General features: G+C 52.6%; 3 protein-coding genes across 3 annotated transcripts in view; 2 read left to right on the top strand and 1 right to left on the bottom strand.

The window, feature by feature from the left end:
• Positions 1-2,277: 2,277 nt before the first annotated feature.
• LOC120510232 lies at positions 2,278-3,690 on the bottom strand. Its single transcript, XM_039725827.1, has 3 exons — positions 3,598-3,690; positions 2,933-3,503; positions 2,278-2,361 (listed from the first exon to the last, which is right to left on the bottom strand). Exons 1-3 carry the CDS (start codon positions 3,688-3,690, stop codon positions 2,324-2,326), a joined length of 702 nt encoding a protein of 233 aa, XP_039581761.1. The 3' UTR covers positions 2,278-2,323.
• On the top strand, positions 3,662-15,990 carry MLEC (malectin). Its single transcript, XM_039725949.1, has 5 exons — positions 3,662-3,878; positions 7,110-7,288; positions 8,622-8,798; positions 8,955-9,012; positions 10,177-15,990. Exons 1-5 carry the CDS (start codon positions 3,689-3,691, stop codon positions 10,404-10,406), a joined length of 834 nt encoding a protein of 277 aa, XP_039581883.1. The 5' UTR covers positions 3,662-3,688; the 3' UTR covers positions 10,407-15,990.
• A 1,113-nt stretch (positions 15,991-17,103) lies between these two features.
• Positions 17,104-17,573, top strand: part of UNC119B (unc-119 lipid binding chaperone B) — a 5,151-nt gene continuing 4,681 nt past the window's right edge. Inside the window, exon 1 of the mRNA XM_039726144.1 lies at positions 17,104-17,500. Within this exon, the coding sequence (XP_039582078.1) occupies positions 17,293-17,500 (208 nt within the window). The 5' untranslated portion in view covers positions 17,104-17,292. The remainder of the gene's footprint in view (positions 17,501-17,573) is intronic.

Genomic DNA, 17,573 nt, shown 5'->3' with positions numbered 1-17,573 from the left:
GCAGATAGGTACCTGGGAGTGAAGCAATAGAGGAGTTTATTGCAAGTGGGTGTATGCCCACTGTGTGTGTTTATCTATGGAGCTGGTCCCATCTTGGAAATGTGGGTGTGAGCCAAGAAATTGGAAAATGGATATTTACAGATCTCCACATGGATATTTACAGATCTCCACATCTACTGGCTCAGTAGCTGTATTATTGAGGGTAATGCTGGAGATGAGGGTGATAAACTGAACAGAGTCCAGAGTCCTAGTGTGTTACAAGTGTGTTTAGGGTAATACTGGGGAGGGGAGGCTGTGCAGGCTTGTGTCTGCTGGTACACAACTGTGCTTCACTTACACTGGAGCCTGTTGAGGAAGGAGCAGGACAGCTGTGCTGCTGCCTGTGTGCTGCAGAGTGCTGTGCCTGCCTGTGGCACTGGGGATGGCTCAGGCTTCTGCCTTGTGCCACAGCCAGCCTGCAGGAGCCCAGTGGATAGTCAGAGGCCACAAGTGTGGGGGCTGCTTCTGCCTGCTCCTTCCCAGACCCTGCCCTGAGCAGTCACATCTTTTGCCCACAGCATCTACAGCAGGACAGTCTTTATTTAAAATGGTTACCACATGTCTAGAGGCTGGGCTGATCCCCAGTGCAGCATCATGGTGGCTGGGCATCTTCCCTGCAAACCACGGCCACTTGCACTTAAGCAGTCCCTTAAGTGTCTGTGGTGTGGCAGAGCTGTTCCTGTCATCCCAGGAGTACTAGGCAAAGGCTGGCTGCAGGACACCTTTCTGTCATTACAGAGGCAGTCCTGGAACCTTCTGAGGAAAGCGGAGTCTGCCAAATCATCTGTAGCTCTTTTCTGCCAGGTCTCACCATGATACAGTGAACAGGTCAGACAGGGCAGATCTCAAAAGCCTTCTTTTTTTTTTTTTTTATTTTTTCCAGTAGAAGCTCTTGAGCTCCTGCTGCTAGCCTGATTTTACTTTCACAACAAACCCCAAATAATCCCAGGGAGTTTTACTATTTCCTTGTGTAGACAGGGGCAGAGATTAAAGATCCAATCTAAATAATCTAATTCCAGAGATAATCCTTTTGCTCTTATTTCCAATTTCGTACCAGGGAGCTGCCTCCAAGGATCTCTGCATGGCAGGGCACAGCTGGTCCCTTGTGGGCAGCTGAGCCTTGTAGCCCTGTGCCATTTGGGAGGGCCATGGGGCAATGGGGCTGGCTCACACTGATTTCTTAGATACCTCATTAGCCATGAGGCCTGCTTCTGTCCCACATCTTTTTGCTGCTCTTTTTAGACATCCCAAATGCTGATCCCATTTTCCAGCAGCAAATGGCTAATACCCTAACCATGTGCTCCTCATTGCTTGTGAACAATCAGGGTGCTAGGTAGACCAGGCAGGAGTGATTCAAGACAGTCATTTTGGCACAGCTGCCAGGGGACAGGGAGAGGTCAAGGGATTGAGAAAATGACCCTGAGCCTTTCACTTGTAGGTTACTGGTGTAAATCCAGCCTGCATCGAGGGACTGACTGATGGCTGAGTGGATTAGTGACAGGATGGGGCCTTTGACATCTGGGGCACAAACTGGCATCAAGTTGCTGGTGTGATGGCAGGTATTGATTTGGGACAGCAGTGCAGGACACGACGGACACAGGCCAAACAGCATCTGCCATCCTCTGCCAGGAGCTGTGACCAGCCTGTCAGCCAGGGTGAGGGGCTCCTCTTGCCCCAGAGAAGGACACCCTGTCCCTCCTCACTGCTGCTCAGTTAATCCCTCGTGCTTGGTGAAGCACTACTGATTCTTGGGAAATGATCAACCAAGCTAGTTTTCAGAAAATGCTCACCCTGGGAACACCTGGTAACACTTACAGTGTTTATTGCTTCAAAGTTGTGTTCCTGACCCACACATCACAGTTGAAAGTGTAGAATTAAGGAGGATCATTTGTAATCAGCACAAATGAGCTCTAATGAGGCCTCCCTCAGCCTCACCAACTGGACAGCATTGTCCTGGCCATGGCTGCTTGCACTCCTTTGGTAACAAAACTTGGGGGACACCCAACAGGTCACAAACACAGCAGGGATACAGGAGATTAGCCCAGATTTGATCAGATGCTGCCAGGGCTGGGGTCTGTAACGCTGAGATGATTTGCCAGGAATCAGCGTGAGGTGGCTGAATCTGGAGAGGTGCTAAGTGTACACATTTCATACACCAATCTGGATGTGCTTTCCTAAGGCACCCTGCAGTTTTAGGAACCCCTTCCTTGCAGCAGAGCTGTGTGGGAGTGCAGCAGTGCCATGTCTGTCCTGGCCAGTTATATCATGGGCCCAAGAACTGATGTCAGAGCAGCAGGAACATGCTTTGGGATCCACTCCAGCCTGGGCAGAGCAGACGGGGTGGGTGGTTATGCATTCCACCAAACAGTTCACTTCTCCAAGGCTGGGTCTGGTTAAGAGGCCCACAGGTTCATTACAAAAGCAACAAATTCATTTAATTCTCAGTCTGCAGCACCAAGTCTTTATTTATAGAAGCAAATGCTTTGCGAAAGACTTGAATTAATAAAATATCACTGGCATTTAGAAGCAGGCATTGCTAATGCAGCCGGTGCCAGGAGTGCAGCCCTGAGGCCTGGCTGGTATCTGATGCCTCAAGGAACACTGTGATCAGACAGAAGGGCAAACATTAAGTTATTTGTTCCCCCTTTGTGTAGGGAGTGAGTTTCATTCGACCTCCCCCTGGGATATCCCACTCCAGCCACTCAAGACCTTGCCAAAGTCCTCCAGAAAACAAACCCAGGATTTCACACTCTCCTATAGCCCAAGCCAGGGCTCAGCCCGCTGGCAGTGTCACGGTCACCTCCCCGCCTTCCCCTCCACTGCCTGCTTGGCTTCGCATGCAGATTATTGCGGTGCAAGGCGCTTGCACGCCACCGGCCACTTCGCTCCTTACCGGGCGGGCGGCAGCTACTTATTCCATTTATTCCACTTATTCCATGGCAGGGGCGAGCAGGAGAACCAGCGTGTTCTGCCAAGGCAGCGAGCGGGGCACAGCGGGCACGGAGCTCCCGGGACGTGGCGAGGAGCCGGCCCCGACGGCGGTGGAGCTCCCGCTGCCCTAGGTCCGCTTCCAGCCCCTTCCCCGAGCACACCGGCTCCGCTCCGGTCCGCGCTTCCGCAGCGCCGCCCGTTGCCGCGGCAACCCTCCGTCTGCGCTTCCCGCCGCCGCCCCGCCGTGCTCCGCGTTCCGCCGCGCTGGAGCACCGCGATTGGCGGCGCGGAGGGGCGGGCTTTGCCCACCAGCCGCCGGCGTTCAGGCCAGCCCGCCGGGCTGTCCCCGCTGCAGGCACGGCGCTGGGGAGCCTGGTCCGTCCCCGCCTGCTCCTAGGGGAGCGGGTTGCACAGCCACTCCGCTCCCGCGCGGGCGGTACCGGCCCCGGCACCCCGACCCGCAGGGACCCGGCTCCCCGCGCCGCTCCCGCCGTGTCCCCGCGCCGCTCAGCCCAGCCCGCCCATCGCCGCCGCTCATTGGCCCGCCGCCTTATGAATATGCAGATACCGCCCCGCGGCCGTCTAATGGCAGGCGGGCAGGTAATTAATATTCTCGTTTCGGCTCGCGGATTGGCCGGGGCTCGTCCCGCCCCGGCAGCGGGGTAAGCCGCCCCCTGTCGGCGGCAGGAAGGGGCGGGCGCGGCGCCGGGAGCGCGACATGGTGGGCGCTGGTGCGCGCGGGGCGCCGCTGCTGCCGCCCGTGCTGCTGCTGCCGCTGCTGCTGCGGGGCGCGGCGGGCGGCATCGCCGACAGCGTCGTCTGGGCCGTCAACGCGGGCGGCGATGCCCATGTGGACGTGAACGGCATCCACTTCCGCAAGGACCCGCTCGAGGGCCGCGTGGGCCGAGGTGAGGGCGGGGGACACGCCGCGGCCGGGGGGTTTCGGCGGGACAGCCCGCGGGGTCCCGCTCCGCCCCGCTGCGGCTGCGGGGTCCCGCTGTGCTGGCGGCGTCCGGGACCCGCGCGTTCTGCCCGCTGCAGTCCCGGCGGGTCTGTCCCCGCAGGACGGCGGGTCTCCTCTCCCCCGGCCGCCCGGGGACGGTCGTGGTCCGAAGGCAGCGCCGGCGCTTGTCCCCAGCGGGAGCGCGGCCACCCCTGTTCTCCCGCCGGGCCCAGCCGGGGCTGCGTCCCTCGTCCCCGTGGCGGTGCGGGCCCGCGGCCCCAGAGGCGGCGGGGTGAGCCCTGCGGGATGGTGCTCCTGCCCTCGGCCTGCGGGGTTGTGTAATGCCCAAGGGGAAGTGGCTCCGCGAGGGCTGGAGTGGGATTTCGGCTGGAAAGGCGGCGGGAGCAGTCAAGCTGCCAGCCTTGCCGCGTGCGCCCGCCGGTCTCTTTTCACTCCCGTTTGCACTGAAGCGCCCGTGTTCTACAGCAGGATCCGCCGGTTCACAGCCCAGTGCGCAGCGCGCTCGGTGCAGTGGGAACAAGCCTTTCCAGCCCTCTGCAGCCGCATCTGGGTCGCGCACGGTGGGCTGATGCCTGCAGCATTCTGGATCCGACAGCGAAGAGCACAGGCTGCTCGCTGAGCCCCGGTGCTGGGCCCGCAGGGGGAAGGTACAGCCGGCTGCTCTGCTCCATGCCCCAGGCCGTGGCTGGGTGTTCAAGGGCAGGGACACGAGCAGAAGTAGAGGCAGATGGGAAATCACCAGCTGCTCTAACTACCAAGTCAGTAAAATCTTCAGCCTACTGCTTAGGACAGGATGGAAAACTAATTGCACTTTTCCTACTTCCTCCAAGACCACCACAGTTTGAATTGTGCATGTCTGATATTTGATGTACCAAAACTTAGTTGGTTCACTAATAGATTGAAAAGCTAGCTGTGCTGAGCTGCTCTGCTGTCAGGTACAGGTGAGTGGTGGAATGTGGAGATCAGCTCTCTGTTGATTTTTGAGTCTAACCTTTGCTGTTTCCATGTAGGATGGTGAGGATTTTCTTGTGCTGTACAGCTGGAACTGTTATTGTTTGTCCTGCATGAGTGCCGTCCCAAGTGGAGAGCCTTTTGGGCACACTGGATACAGCGGAGGTCACATTTAAATTCTAATACGGTTTTTCACACCCATGGAAGCTGCTGCTGCAGTCGCACAGGGTGCCCTGATCACTGTAGAGCAACTTCCCTTCGTAAACCTCTCACATGTGTGACTTGAATGTCCTTGTGGACTTGAACTATTTATTTCTGAGTTGAAGAGAAAAAAAGGGTCTTTTTCAAGCACATTGTGACATGCACTTCCTTTGTGGCAAGCCCGTGGTGTTTCCTCTGAGCAGCAGGCTGTTACAGTAATCCTGCATCAGCCAGTGGTGCCAGGCACAGTGGAGACTTTACCCCTTTGAGCTCTCAGCTGCCTTTCCCTCAATGGCTTTTTATTGCACTATTGTTCGTTTACTCTGGGCTCCTCTGTGTTGATAGACATGTAAGGGCTATAGCAGAAATGTATGGCTGACTGGGAGGAAATGACCTAGGGATAATAATTCTGGCCTGTACTGCCTCTGGGCAATTTAAAACCTTTTTTTTCAAGCCTCCATTCAGCTGCTGTGCCCTAAAGGACTGACTGTGCTGATGGCAATTACAGAATAGACAGGTGCCAAACGTAGTTGAGTTACAGCTTGGTGTGTACTGCTTGCTCCCTGTGAGCACCCAGCGTGCTGTAAAATCCATCTTACTTCCACAACTCTGTCAGCAGAGCTCTGACATGCAGGTGACAGGTCTTCCTCTCCAGTTACCTTCTTGGCTATTAAAGGACTTTCTTCCTGTGCGGGCTTTCCTTTAATAGGAGCTGCCTGCTGTGGAGTCCTTGGTTTGCTATCACTGTAATCTGTAGCTGGCCAGAAATATCTGCGTGGGAGGACAGGTTAAACTTTTCACCCTCTATATTTCTGGTGTTTAGAGTCCTCAGTCTTTATGCCCAAGTTTGAGTGGTAAAGAGAAGTGGAAGATTGCCTGAGGAGCTCTGTGTGAAACAGGAGACTAAGAACTGGCATTAATTTCCTCTCGCTCGTTTGCATTGGCTCTGTCTTTGGCAACGTGTGCTGGGTTAGAGGTTCTTGCTTTGTCTTGGCCCGTGCAGTGTCTGTTCCCATGGAAATGGGGCTGGGAGAGGTAAGTGTCAGCAGAGAACTTCGTCTGGATCAACTTCTGCCTGAAGTGCCAGTGGATGGATGGTGTCCACAGTCTTCCCTCCTGTCCCTGCTTTGCTGGGGAATTGATGTGCAGTTTGCATTTATACAGGAGCTTTGATACAGTAGCATACCAAGTGGGGTTAAAGTTGTTGGGGACTGCTGTAGACGTGGTGAAACACTGAAAAGACGCACATTTTGTAATTTCTCTTATTTTGTCAGTTGTTGTACTGTTTGGGCATGGTGTTTGGGCCCTTCTCAGGGGCTCTTTGCGTGCCTGCAGACAGCACCCATTTCAGCTGGGTGGCTCTGAGAACATCAGCTGGTGGAGCTGCTGGTGCTCTTGAAATGCTTGCGTATCTTTTTTGCTTCCTTCATCCCATCTTCATGCTGACAGGTATTGTGGGCCTGTGGTGAGAAGAAAGGGCTTTGTAAGATGCCTAATGCTTTTCACCCTTCTGCCATTCCTTACTTCTTTGTTGAGGGGGATGAGTCTCTAAAACCCAGTGCTATCAACTGCTAACTTCAGATCTGTTGCATCAATGAGTTGAGTCAGTCCTATGCTAGCTGTTTTAGTTTTGTACTTGGAGTCTGAAATGTGAAAATATCTTAAAAATATTCTAGGTGTTTTCACTCTTTAAAGCAAGAGCCACTGACCAAGTCCTTTGGCTTTGTGTAATGGTTTTGAAACAGGCTTTTCTTTCTGAAATGGTGTGAGTGAGCTTACTGTGTCGTAGACTGCAGCAGGTCTTCAGACCTGTTTTCCTACATTTCTTGGATTTTGGGGCTTTAGCTTCTTCTGCTTCTGCTCTGGCAGTGCTGCCACCTTGCTGGTCAGGGCAAGCAGGGGAGATGGGTCTGATGGCTGTAAGTGCTAATGCCACTTATGGAGTTAAGCTCTTCAAGAATATATAAAGTGTTTCTTCCTCAGAATGTAACCCTTCCTCTCACTCTTTGTGCTCAAATCCCAGCTTCTGACTATGGCATGAAACTGCCGATCCTGCGCTCCAACGCGGAGGACCAGATCCTGTACCAGACGGAGCGCTACAACGAGGAGACCTTTGGCTATGAAGTTCCCATCAAAGAGGAGGGTGACTATGTGCTGGTGTTGAAGTTTGCAGAGGTCTATTTTGCACAGTCTCAACAGAAGGTAAGCAATAGCTCCTTGTGTGTCTCTGATGCGAGTTCCTGGCTAAGACTGTGTGTGCTCAGGTTACCTCTGCTGCTTTGCATGGTGAAGGAAAGGAGTAAATTAACTTAGGTCCCAACCTCTACCAGGCTCTGAAACTTCAGAGCTCTTCTCCACATTCTACTTATACAGTTGGACTGGAAAATTTAATTTCAAAGTATTCAAACAAATATGTGCAACTAAACATAACTAGCAATAGGGTTTTACAACCTGTTCAGGCTGTGCTGGCTTTGAAAAGCTTTTTTCCTTTTTCTTGAACACTTACTTCTGACTTGACAGCATAGTTGTGCTGGAGGAAGTATTGCATAGATTGAAGCAGGGAGGTGGTCTGGGTTAAATAGCCTACTCAAAACAATTTTTTGCAAATGTAGTAAGACTTGATACTGGTTCAGTCTGATCCTGAAAGCAGAATTAAATTCATCTGCTTTTTGCTTTTTAGAGGAGAATAATCCTTGTCCATTTTTGAAATCCCTCATATAGAGAAGTGGAAACAGAAGCAAGCCATACTCAAAGCCCTGTGATAAATTGGGGTAGGAGTGGTTTGAGTTTTAGTCTGGCTTTCCTCTGATTTCATCAGCTTCTTTAGGGCTGATCTCCTTAAGCACTGTGCTGCCTTCCTGCCAGAGAAGTATTTCAGGGAGCAGAACTGGTGGGGCTAGCTCACAGAACAGATGCAAAAAGCAGCCTCAGATTAAACTGAAGGGCTGAGGTATCTTTGGTTCCTCTTCCTTCATGTGGTTCTGCTGGGATTCCCCAGGTGCTGCGTGAAGTTTGAGTCATTACAGCCCTGAGGAGGACTTTCACTCTGAATTTACAGATGTGGTTAGCAGTTAAACATTTTACCTCCTTCAAACCCTGTGTTCTTCACCAGCTTATTTCCTCTTCTCTGTTCTGCTGCAGGCTGTTAGTTAGAAATGGCTTCATTCCTGGGTGTGGTGTGTCACAACCACCCCAAGGTGGTAGGAGCAGGTCTTCAGACAGGAGAAGAGTTGTGAAAGAGAAACATGAATAAACTAGAATGAAAATGTGCTGTCCTCAGGTCTGAACAGCAGATCTAGGGGCTGTTTTAAAAGGAGAAGGCAGATTTCAGGGTATTTGAAGCATTGTTAATGCTTTAGTGTCTTTACTTGGCTGGTTTTGGGCTTTGAATCCTTCCCAAAGGAGTGGGCCAGGACATGTTACAATGCTTTCTGGTTCTGGGTGCATAAAGAGCAGAGACCTTTCCTATTCTGTTCCCATTTCAACCGTCACGTGCCTGATCTGCTCTGACTCTGTCATTTCTTCCACCCTGAAGGTATTTGATGTTCGCTTGAATGGCCACGTGGTGGTGAAAGACTTGGACATTTTTGACAGAGTTGGACACAGCACAGCTCACGATGAGATCATTCCCATGAGTATCAAAAAGGGAAAACTGAGTGTCCAGGGAGAGGTTTCAACATTCACAGGAAAGCTCCACATTGAGTTTGTAAAGGTAATAAGCTTTTCAGGGCAGAGCCTTGATCTTCCCTTTCCCTTTCTAACCCAGTCATGTGGTGCAGCTGTGTGCTGGAGGAGAGGTGTTGGAAGGTGGGGAGACCATTCCTTTTCTCAGAGCTGCAGCACTGACTGCTGCTTTTGCTTTTTCTAGGGCTACTATGACAATCCGAAAATCTGTGCCCTATACATCCTGCAAGGAACAGTGGAAGGTAAGCACAGTTTCTGAGCCAGAAGGCTCTTCCCCCTTGGAGAGCAGCCTGTTGCTTCTCAGACTATGAGATCATAGCTTTTGCTGACCCACATCTGCCAAAATTGTTTCTCTTTCACTGAGTTCCCACAGAGTGCAGTTGCAGAGTGAAGTAGGTGTGTACTGTCCTCATTCTCCTCTAAGTCACAAAGATTGTGTCATTTTGGAGTGAGAAAAATCAATTTGTTTTGGAATTTCCTGAATATGGGGAAGAGGAGAAGGAACCATGTCTGGTCAGTCTCAGCTTATAGCTATAGATAAATACCCTCTGGCCTTGGATGTCAGCAGCAGCCCTGCAGACAGATAATTTACAGCTATTTTAGCTAGTGCTTAAGTGTTTCTTACCTGGAGCTTTGTTTTGCTTTTGTGTCAGCTTTAGGACAAGGCAGTATTTTTTTCCCAGATACCAGTTCCTCTGGATAGCTCTGGGGAGTGCTGGAAGGGTCCTTGTTCTTTTATCACTCTCTTTATAAGTGAGCTGGAATTGGAGCCCCTCTAGCTCCTGAACTAGGAAGGTTTAGGTTCCCTCTGACCAAAACATCAATTTGCTTTACCATGGGATGGTCAGGTGCTGCTGAAGATTTGGTAAGAACCTGGTGGCCAGGTGGCACCTGCAGCTCAGGCCCAGGGCTCAGAAGGCTGGATTTTTGTGGGGCTTGGCCATGCTGCTCTCACAGCTCTAGCTTTGAGCGGTGCAGTGATGTGGAGTAGGACTGTTTATGGAAAGGGTTGTTCCTGTTGGCACCTGTATGTGCTGGTCCTGCAGGCAGCAGGTGCTTGTTCTTGACTAGATCTTCCTGAGCAGCTGCAGTATCTGAATGTGTGCTCTACGTGTGCTTTTGTGCATTAACTTGTCTGTGTCACGCGTTGATGGTGTGGAAGGATGAAGTTTTTCTGCAGCCTGGATCCTTGGATGCTCTTATCTTGCAAAGAAAAGAAATTGTGGTGTGATCCTCTGTGGTAGAAGATATTCCTCTCTTTGGAGTGTTCTGGTTCTGGTTTTGATGGGGTCTCAGGTGCTCTCTTGCTGATGTTCATGTTGGATTGGGGAGAGGGGAAGGAAGTGCCTCAAGTGAACTCCCAATTTACATCCTGCCTGCTTGCAACCTTTTGTCTTGTTCAACAGATGTTCCAAAGCTGCAGCCACACCCAGGCCTGGAGAAAAAAGAGGAAGATGATGATGAAGATGACTATGATGATGGCTCCAGTGTCAAAAAACAGGCAAATAAGAACCGGGTTCAGTCAGGCCCACGCACACCAAACCCCTATGCCTCGGACAACAGCAGCCTCATGTTTCCTATATTGGTGGCCTTTGGTGTCTTCATTCCTACCCTCTTCTGCCTCTGCCGATTGTGAGAGCAAGCCCCACAGTGCATCAGCCCAGGGGCTGGGAGGGAAGGAGTTGGACCAAATATGGTTGCTTTCAATTTCTCCATATTGTTCATAATTTAAGAAAAAAAAAAAAAAAAAGAGATTATTCATTTGGAATGAATAGCAGGTCCAGGTAAGAGGGAGCTTACCTTCCCCCTGCCAGCAAGCAGCAAGGCCCTCGCCTTCCCCTTCGCACCATGTGCAGCCTCTGATTCTCCCTGGGGCATCCAAGAGTGAACTGAGTCCTGGCTGGGTGTGTATTGGGCCATGAAAGCTGATGCTACCAGTCCTGGGCCATGTCCCACACTGAGAGAAAGCCATGTGCTGTAGGATCTCTGCCTTTACTGGGTGGAATACAGTTCCTTAAGCAGGAAAGCAGTTCTTAAACCAAGGCTGGGGTACACATTTTGTCCAGGAGCGTGGAAGAGTTGTGGTGCTGTTGGGTGTCAAGCGACTGCCGAGGACAGAGCCTGGCTCAGCATCTCCCTGAAGGTGTGCAACACAGTGTATGGTACTCGCCTGCGTAAAGACACCAAGGCTCCAGAGCAGCCTCCGTGGAGACAGTCCCCTCCTAAGACTGCCAGCTGCACCAGGAGCAGAGGGATTTATCTGGCCTGATTTGCTGCACCAGTTGGGAGAGACTTTCCTAGTCTGGCAATGGCAATGTGTGTCCATCGCAGAGGGGTTCTGCTGTAGCCTGCGAGAGGCTGACGTTGTGAGCGTCTGATCAGATGCACTTGTTTTCTGTATTGATCATGGCTTTTGTTTCCTTTAATATCCTTTTATTTTCAAAGTTTGTTTTAAGCTCAGTTCCTTGTTTTGCCTTTCCTAGCAAGTGACCTCTACTTTGGAAGAAGCTGAGAATCAGGTGAACTAGAGTGAAGGTTCAGGACTTGTTCCTTAGCCTTCCTAATGGTGAGCTCCCTTCCCTGTGACTTTAAACAACCTGTGCTGTAGGACAGAGCAGAGCAACCTGGTGGATGCTCCCTGTGGTCTCTCATTCCCTCTGTAGGGACCAGCTCTGCCTGTGGCAGTGAGAGTGGAGCTCGTCAGTGTTTGCAGTGAGTGAGTTTGGCCTTTTGCATATCCAGGCCCTGTAGTGAAGGGGCAGATGTCCAATTTTTCAGTCCTGCAGAGCAAGGTGGTTCATTGCTATCGAGAGATCTGGAAGTGAGCAATGCACTGGAGACAAGGTCACCTGCTTCCCCCAGGGATATTTCTGCAAGAAGCTTCTGTTTCCTCATGCAGAGCCTGTGCCTGCCCGGCAGAGGCTGAACAGAGCAAAAGCCACTGCTGTGCCTTCTGGTCCAGAGCTGCAGGCCCTGAGGAGCTGCCTTCCCACAATCTTGGCCTCCAACATGTTGAGCATTTCTGGCTGCCCAGGAGGGAGATGTTCTGTGCTGGAGCAGGATCCGTCCCAGGCAGGGCTGGGTTTTTGCAGATCAGCTTTGTTGCTGCTGAGCTCTGGGCTCACGGAGCGCTTTACCTCACGCTCTCTCCGTTGTCTGCAGAAGTGTTTTGTCTTTCCCTGGAGCAGTGGCACTGAGCAGTGATCTCTGCTGCTCTGCCTCTCTGGGCCTGCATTTTCCTAGCAGTTGTTTCTGGGTTTGATCCCCTGCAGTGGCTCAGCCTTTCTTTGAGCTGAGCAGGGTCAGTGGGATTACCAAGTTTCTGGCAAGGGAACTGGAGGAGCAGCCTGTTCTGTTCTGTTCTGCTGGGCCCAGACAGCTGAAGCCTTTGCTTTCTCTTATCCCTCAAGCTGTGATAGGAGCTGTCAGCTCAGGTCTCCAGAGTGGAAGCTGGGGGAGGTGACAAAATGCTGCTTTCTGCAGCAGTGCCACTGAACCTTGCCTTTCTGATCACATCACTGCTACAGGCCTGACCCTAATTCTGTATCTGTGAGGCTGAAAAACAAGCAGGACCTTCATTATCTTCTCTCCAACTGCACAAAGGCTAGTTTGGGACAGAAGGAAGAGAGTCCCTGTCCCAGTTAAAGGTGAATACAGGCTTCAGAGAGAGCAGATCTTGAAGAACAAACCTTAGGATGAAAGGTGGTAAGCTTGAAGTTGTCTGCTTCATCTTCTAGCTAATGTTAAAATCCTACTACTTACAAAACTATTATAAAATATGAGCTCTGATTTGTTCAGTGACAGTGCCTGCAGGGATTCTCCAGCGTTTTTGGGATTGCTCTAACTGGATTGAAGAGACATTTAGATGTTTATCAGTTTAGAGAACCATGAACTGTGCTGATTTGTTAAGCAAAGAACCTGGGGTTGAAAGCAGGCGTCTCTCTAAGGAGCTGCTCTCCTCCAGGCCTTTTAGGGTGCATTTTTTTTGAGCATCCTTGAAGCAAGGAATCACTCAACTTCTTGTGGCTCGCCCAGTAATTTCAGCACCTTGCCTACCATGGGAGAAAGGGTGTGTGTTTAGATGTGCAGAAGCTGGAGACAAGTCTTTTAGGCTAGTTTATCCTGGCCTCTCCTGGCAGCCAGGGCAGCCCTTTGGTGCCATCAGCTGCCCCAAGGCAGAGCTGTACAGGCTGTGATCTAGTTTGTTCTAGTTGCTCAGTTCAAATGAATTTGTCTTATTTGAATAAGAATAGGGACGAGAAGCAGTTCATCCTTCATGCTTCAATTTAGTTGTTTTGACTGGTTTTGTGCATCATTCTCACTACAGGGCTGGTTTCTGGAGGTTCCTGACCCTGTTAAGGTCCTATGAGCAGTTTCCTTCCTGGTCCATCCTCTCCTGACAGGTTTGCTTTGGAAGGAGCCTTCAAACCAAGCATGTGGGAGCCCCAAGGCTGGTGGGGGCTGGCCAGCCAGCACCTTTCTGGGAATGGAGTGCTCCAGCTCCCCTGGCCATCTCTGCCTAGTATCTGCAAGCCAGAATCAGGGGTGTAACGAGGTACCTGGTCCTGACTGGGGAAAGAAAAGTTTGGGCTGGCTGCAGCTTTCCAGAGTGGGTGTTTGAGGGAACATGCAAGACATTGTTTAACTGAGACAGGTCAGAGACAAGCCTGTTTTTGCTGATTCCTCTGCCAGCAGCAGGCAGATGAGTGCAGCAGTGTGGGGAGCTGGTTCAGAACAGACCCTGGCTTGATTCATGTTGTGTAGAGAGGGGCAGATATGGCAATTCTAATAAAGCTTCCATTTAATAAAGGGAAAATCACTGTCTATGATGTTTCAGGCCTGGATCCAGCCTCAGCATAGTGGTTTCAAGCTTATTTTAATTGTCCCATCAGCCCCTCCTTTAAGCCAGGCTATTGAAGTCTTCTGTGTGTGACTAAACACCTTTACCCTTTTGTGTGTCCCAGGTGGCAGTGAACAGAAAGCCAAATGAATTCCCTTCCCTTTTTGGTGCCTTTGTCTCAGGCTTTGAATAAAAGTCTATTTGATGGAGCTTCTTTTTTTTTTAAGGAGCTTCTGAGTTTTTCTTTTTCTTCAAGGGACCCTGCCCTGCCCTTGAGATCAGATGGGGACTGCCTCCCTGTCCCCAGATACCAGCTCTGGAGGTCACAGCTGAAGTAGAGAACTGTGAGCAAGCATCTTTATTTTCAGCCCTTAAAGTCAATGGAAGAAAAGTCTAGCAGGGGATAGAAGAACTTGAAGATCTCCTTCAGGTCTGGTCTGCCCCAGAAATGGCCTGAAGGCAGGATGGAGAACTTCCAGACAGTCTGGTGCCTGGGCGTCTGTGCAGCTCGGGGCTGAGTGAGTCACGCTGGGTCCTGGCAGCTGTTTGGCACTTCCAGCTTCTGGGTGCAGAGTGGGGCTTGGGGGGTCCTGCACCCCTGATTTACTCACTGAGGGCTTGCCCCGTGCTGCTTAGGTCTGAGCAGGGCAGGGACTGTGCCTTGTCCCTTGGCCTTTAAGTTGGAAGGGGATTGCAGCAGCCAGGGAAGTGTCTTGCTGCAGGAGCTCTGGCTGAACAAGCCTGTTGCTGATAGGAAACAGCGGGAGGGAGAGCCCTGAGAGCAGCTTCAGCCCTTGGTGTGAGACAGATTCTGAGCAGCTGCGAAGTACCAAGTGTTTCAGGCTCTGTTTGGTGCTCAAATGTGGGAGAGATCCGTCTGCTTCTTGCACGTACGATGGGGAGGGGAATATCCTTGCTGAGAATCCAAGGGAAATGGGAACTGGGCCAGCACTGAGCTGATTTACCTACTGGCACTTCTGCATCTCCACAACAAATGCCAAAGCCTAATACAATTCAAGGATGCTATTTTACCGTCGGCCTGGCTCCACCAGTCTGGCTCCACCGGCTGGTCCCACACAGGCTCACAGGAGAATTCTCAACGGCACAGACACGCCGGGCTGGAGCTGTGCAGGCTCAGAAACGTGATCCCGTGGATGGGCCTCCTGTGCTGCACCCTGCTTCGTGCTGCCCAGCAGGTCTGGGCCACGTGCATTCACCTTGGAGCCAAAGGGATTTGACCCAGGAGTTTTGTAGCATTGAAAGGTGCTGGGATGGATGGGAGAGGTGAAAGCAGGTCCATGTCTTCCGGGACTCTGGCTTGCTCAGAGTTTATTGCTGTATATTAAATACTATTTTTGGAGATTGTGGGGAAGATGAGGGTGGGGAGGGATGTGACGATGCTGTCCCCAGTCTGATTGGTGGCATGCTACTGCAGGTTATTGGTTTTTTTTTCCCCAAAAAGTGCTTTATTTAAAAAAGAAAAAAAAAAGTCAACAGAACAAGTGCTTTCCGTCCTCCTAGAAACTGTGCTGGCTGATTAGAAAATGTGAATACTCTTTTGCAAACATCAAAGGTTTTTGCTAAAGAGTTTGTGATGGAGATTTGAAGGCAAGGGGCAAAGCACAGCTTGAACCAGTTTAGCTGGGAAGAGTGTGAATCCAGGAAATGCAGGATCTCTGCCCTGGAGTTGTCCCCTGTCACACTTACTGGGGATGTGCTCTCCTGTGCTACCACGGCTGTCCTGTCACACTGGCAGTTCCTGAGCTGGTGTTCTGGAGTGGAGCAGTAGCTGGCAAGTGGGGCCTTGAAATTTTTGTGGTTTCCTCGGGGGCTTTGTGCATTCAGGGCTTTCCTGCTGGGTTCTGTTGGGGTAGCAGCAGTTGGTACATGGTCCCACCATTCCCTTGTGCCTGGCTGTGGATGTGTGGAAGTGACCTGTGCCCCTGGCATCGGGGACACATCACAAACTACTTAAAGCTGCAGGTCTAACTTGTCTGTAAAGGCTGAAGCAGTGTGAGGAGAAATCTCCACCTGTATGTGTCACCAGTATAAAGGGTTTTTGAGGAGGATTTTTTATTTTACTGCCCACTGTTTTGTGTTATAACAACTTGCAGTGACTTTTCTTAGTTTGTTTTGCAGCAAGCTTGGGCCCTAGGTGAAAAGCACAGATACCTATTTCTGATTGCATCGGCTTTGCAGGGACTAGTTTGGGGGAGATGGGCATGAGGGTGGGTTATTTTATTTTTGGTACATGGTAGCAGTTTTATTTTTTAATTTTCCCAGGATGTTTGGCTGAGGGAGTGTTCTGAAATCTACTGTCTGGCAGTTTAACCAGCAGTGTGCTAAAGGAAAAATAAACAAAATTATATTGTCACTTGGATGAGATGGTCCCTCTTTTCTGGTGGTGGGGGCAGAGGAGCCCCCTCTGGTTCACACCCACGCAGGGAGGCTGAGCCTGGCTGACTGCTGGCTCCACCACAGCCCTGGTGATCTCTTGCCCATTGTTTTGAGCGATAAAGTGCAAATCGAATGGTACAACATCCTCTTAAAGTGCTGATGTGGTTGTTGCTTCCTGCTCAGAGCCGGAGCACCAGAGAGATGTAATCTGCTTTCTGGGCTTTGCAAGCTGCCCTGCTTCCAGCTCAGAGCGTCAGAGGCAGACGGGGCTGGAGCAGAGCGACAGCAGCAGCCTTGTGCTCGTGGGACAGGGACCCTGGTGCCCTGCAGAGAGGTGCTTTCTGCGAGGCCTGGCTGTCCTTCCCTAGGGCCCAGGATGGAGGCACCAAGCCCATGCAGCGGGGAGGATTTAGGAGCCCCGGTGCGGGCAGGTTTTTGAAATAGCATTTGGCTGGCGGTAGCAGGAGTGTGCTGCTCAGAAGCCACAGCGAGCGTCAGAAATCACTGCTCAAAATCTGCCTCCGGTCATCGTGAGCGTGTTCAGTGTCGCTGGAGGACTCCCAGAAAGAGGATGCAGGCGTTTGCTGTTCTTGCCCAGTTCCCAGCGGGCTGGAGGTGACTCTTGGCAGCTCTTGCGTGCCTGCCGCGGGCTCGTGCGCTGCCCCTCTTTGGGAAGAGACAAACACATTCTTTCCTCCTTGTGTTGATACTTTGAGTCCCTCCACCTGGGACCTCCCAAGCACCAGGCTGGGGAGACTCGTCCGCTGTCTGCCACTGCCGCCTCCGGTGTGCGGTCATGAAACTGCCCCGGGGCACACGGTCCTGTCGCTGTCCGCTCCCCAGGGACAGCAGCTGGGGAGGAGCGTGCTGTGCCCTCCATGGCATCCCCTTGCTGACGCTGCCCCTTCCCGAACAGTGCTTGCCAGCGTCCCCTGAGCAGCGGCTCTCGGGGCTGCCTGCTCTGTGTCACCGGCTGCGCTGCGGGCCGCGCCTTCATTCCCGGCGCCCCGGTGGCCAGCGAGGGGTGCCGGCCGGCCGGGGGCAGCGGGAGTGGGGCCGATTTTGTTTGTTCTTGGTGTTGTTTTCCCTCAGGTAACCCGGCTTTCCCAGCCTGTCCCGCTGCGTCCCCGCACGGAGCGGCTGCCGCGCTCCCGGGTCACCCATCCGGGCGCGACCGCGGCGGGCCCGGCTGAGCTTCGGGCGCGGCGTTGCCTGGCAACGGCCCCCGCCCCGCCCCGCGCTCCCATAGCTACCGAGGCGGGCGGCGGCCATCTTGGCAGCGGCCATGAGCGGCTCCAGGGCGCGGGCGGCGGCGGCGGCGCCGGGGCCGGACAAGAAGCTGCCGCCGGGCTCCGCGGGGCCGCTCAGCCGCCTGCGGGGCCGGCGCGGATCGGCCGATGCGCCGCCGCGGCAGCCCTGGACCGAGTCCGAGTTGCTGGCGCTGGAGACCGTCCGGCCCGAGCACGTCCTGGGGCTGTGCCGGGTGACGGAGAGTAAGTGCGGGCCGGTGCCCGGAGCGGCGGGGGCTCCGCCGGCCGGGCCGCGGGGCCGGGCCGCGCCTGGGGC

The sequence above is a fragment of the Passer montanus genome, unplaced genomic scaffold (genome assembly GCF_014805655.1).
Source record: "Passer montanus isolate IOZ18808 unplaced genomic scaffold, ASM1480565v1 scaffold57, whole genome shotgun sequence".
Classification (NCBI taxonomy): domain Eukaryota; kingdom Metazoa; phylum Chordata; class Aves; order Passeriformes; family Passeridae; genus Passer; species Passer montanus.
This window is presented reverse-complemented; position numbering and strand designations above follow the sequence as displayed.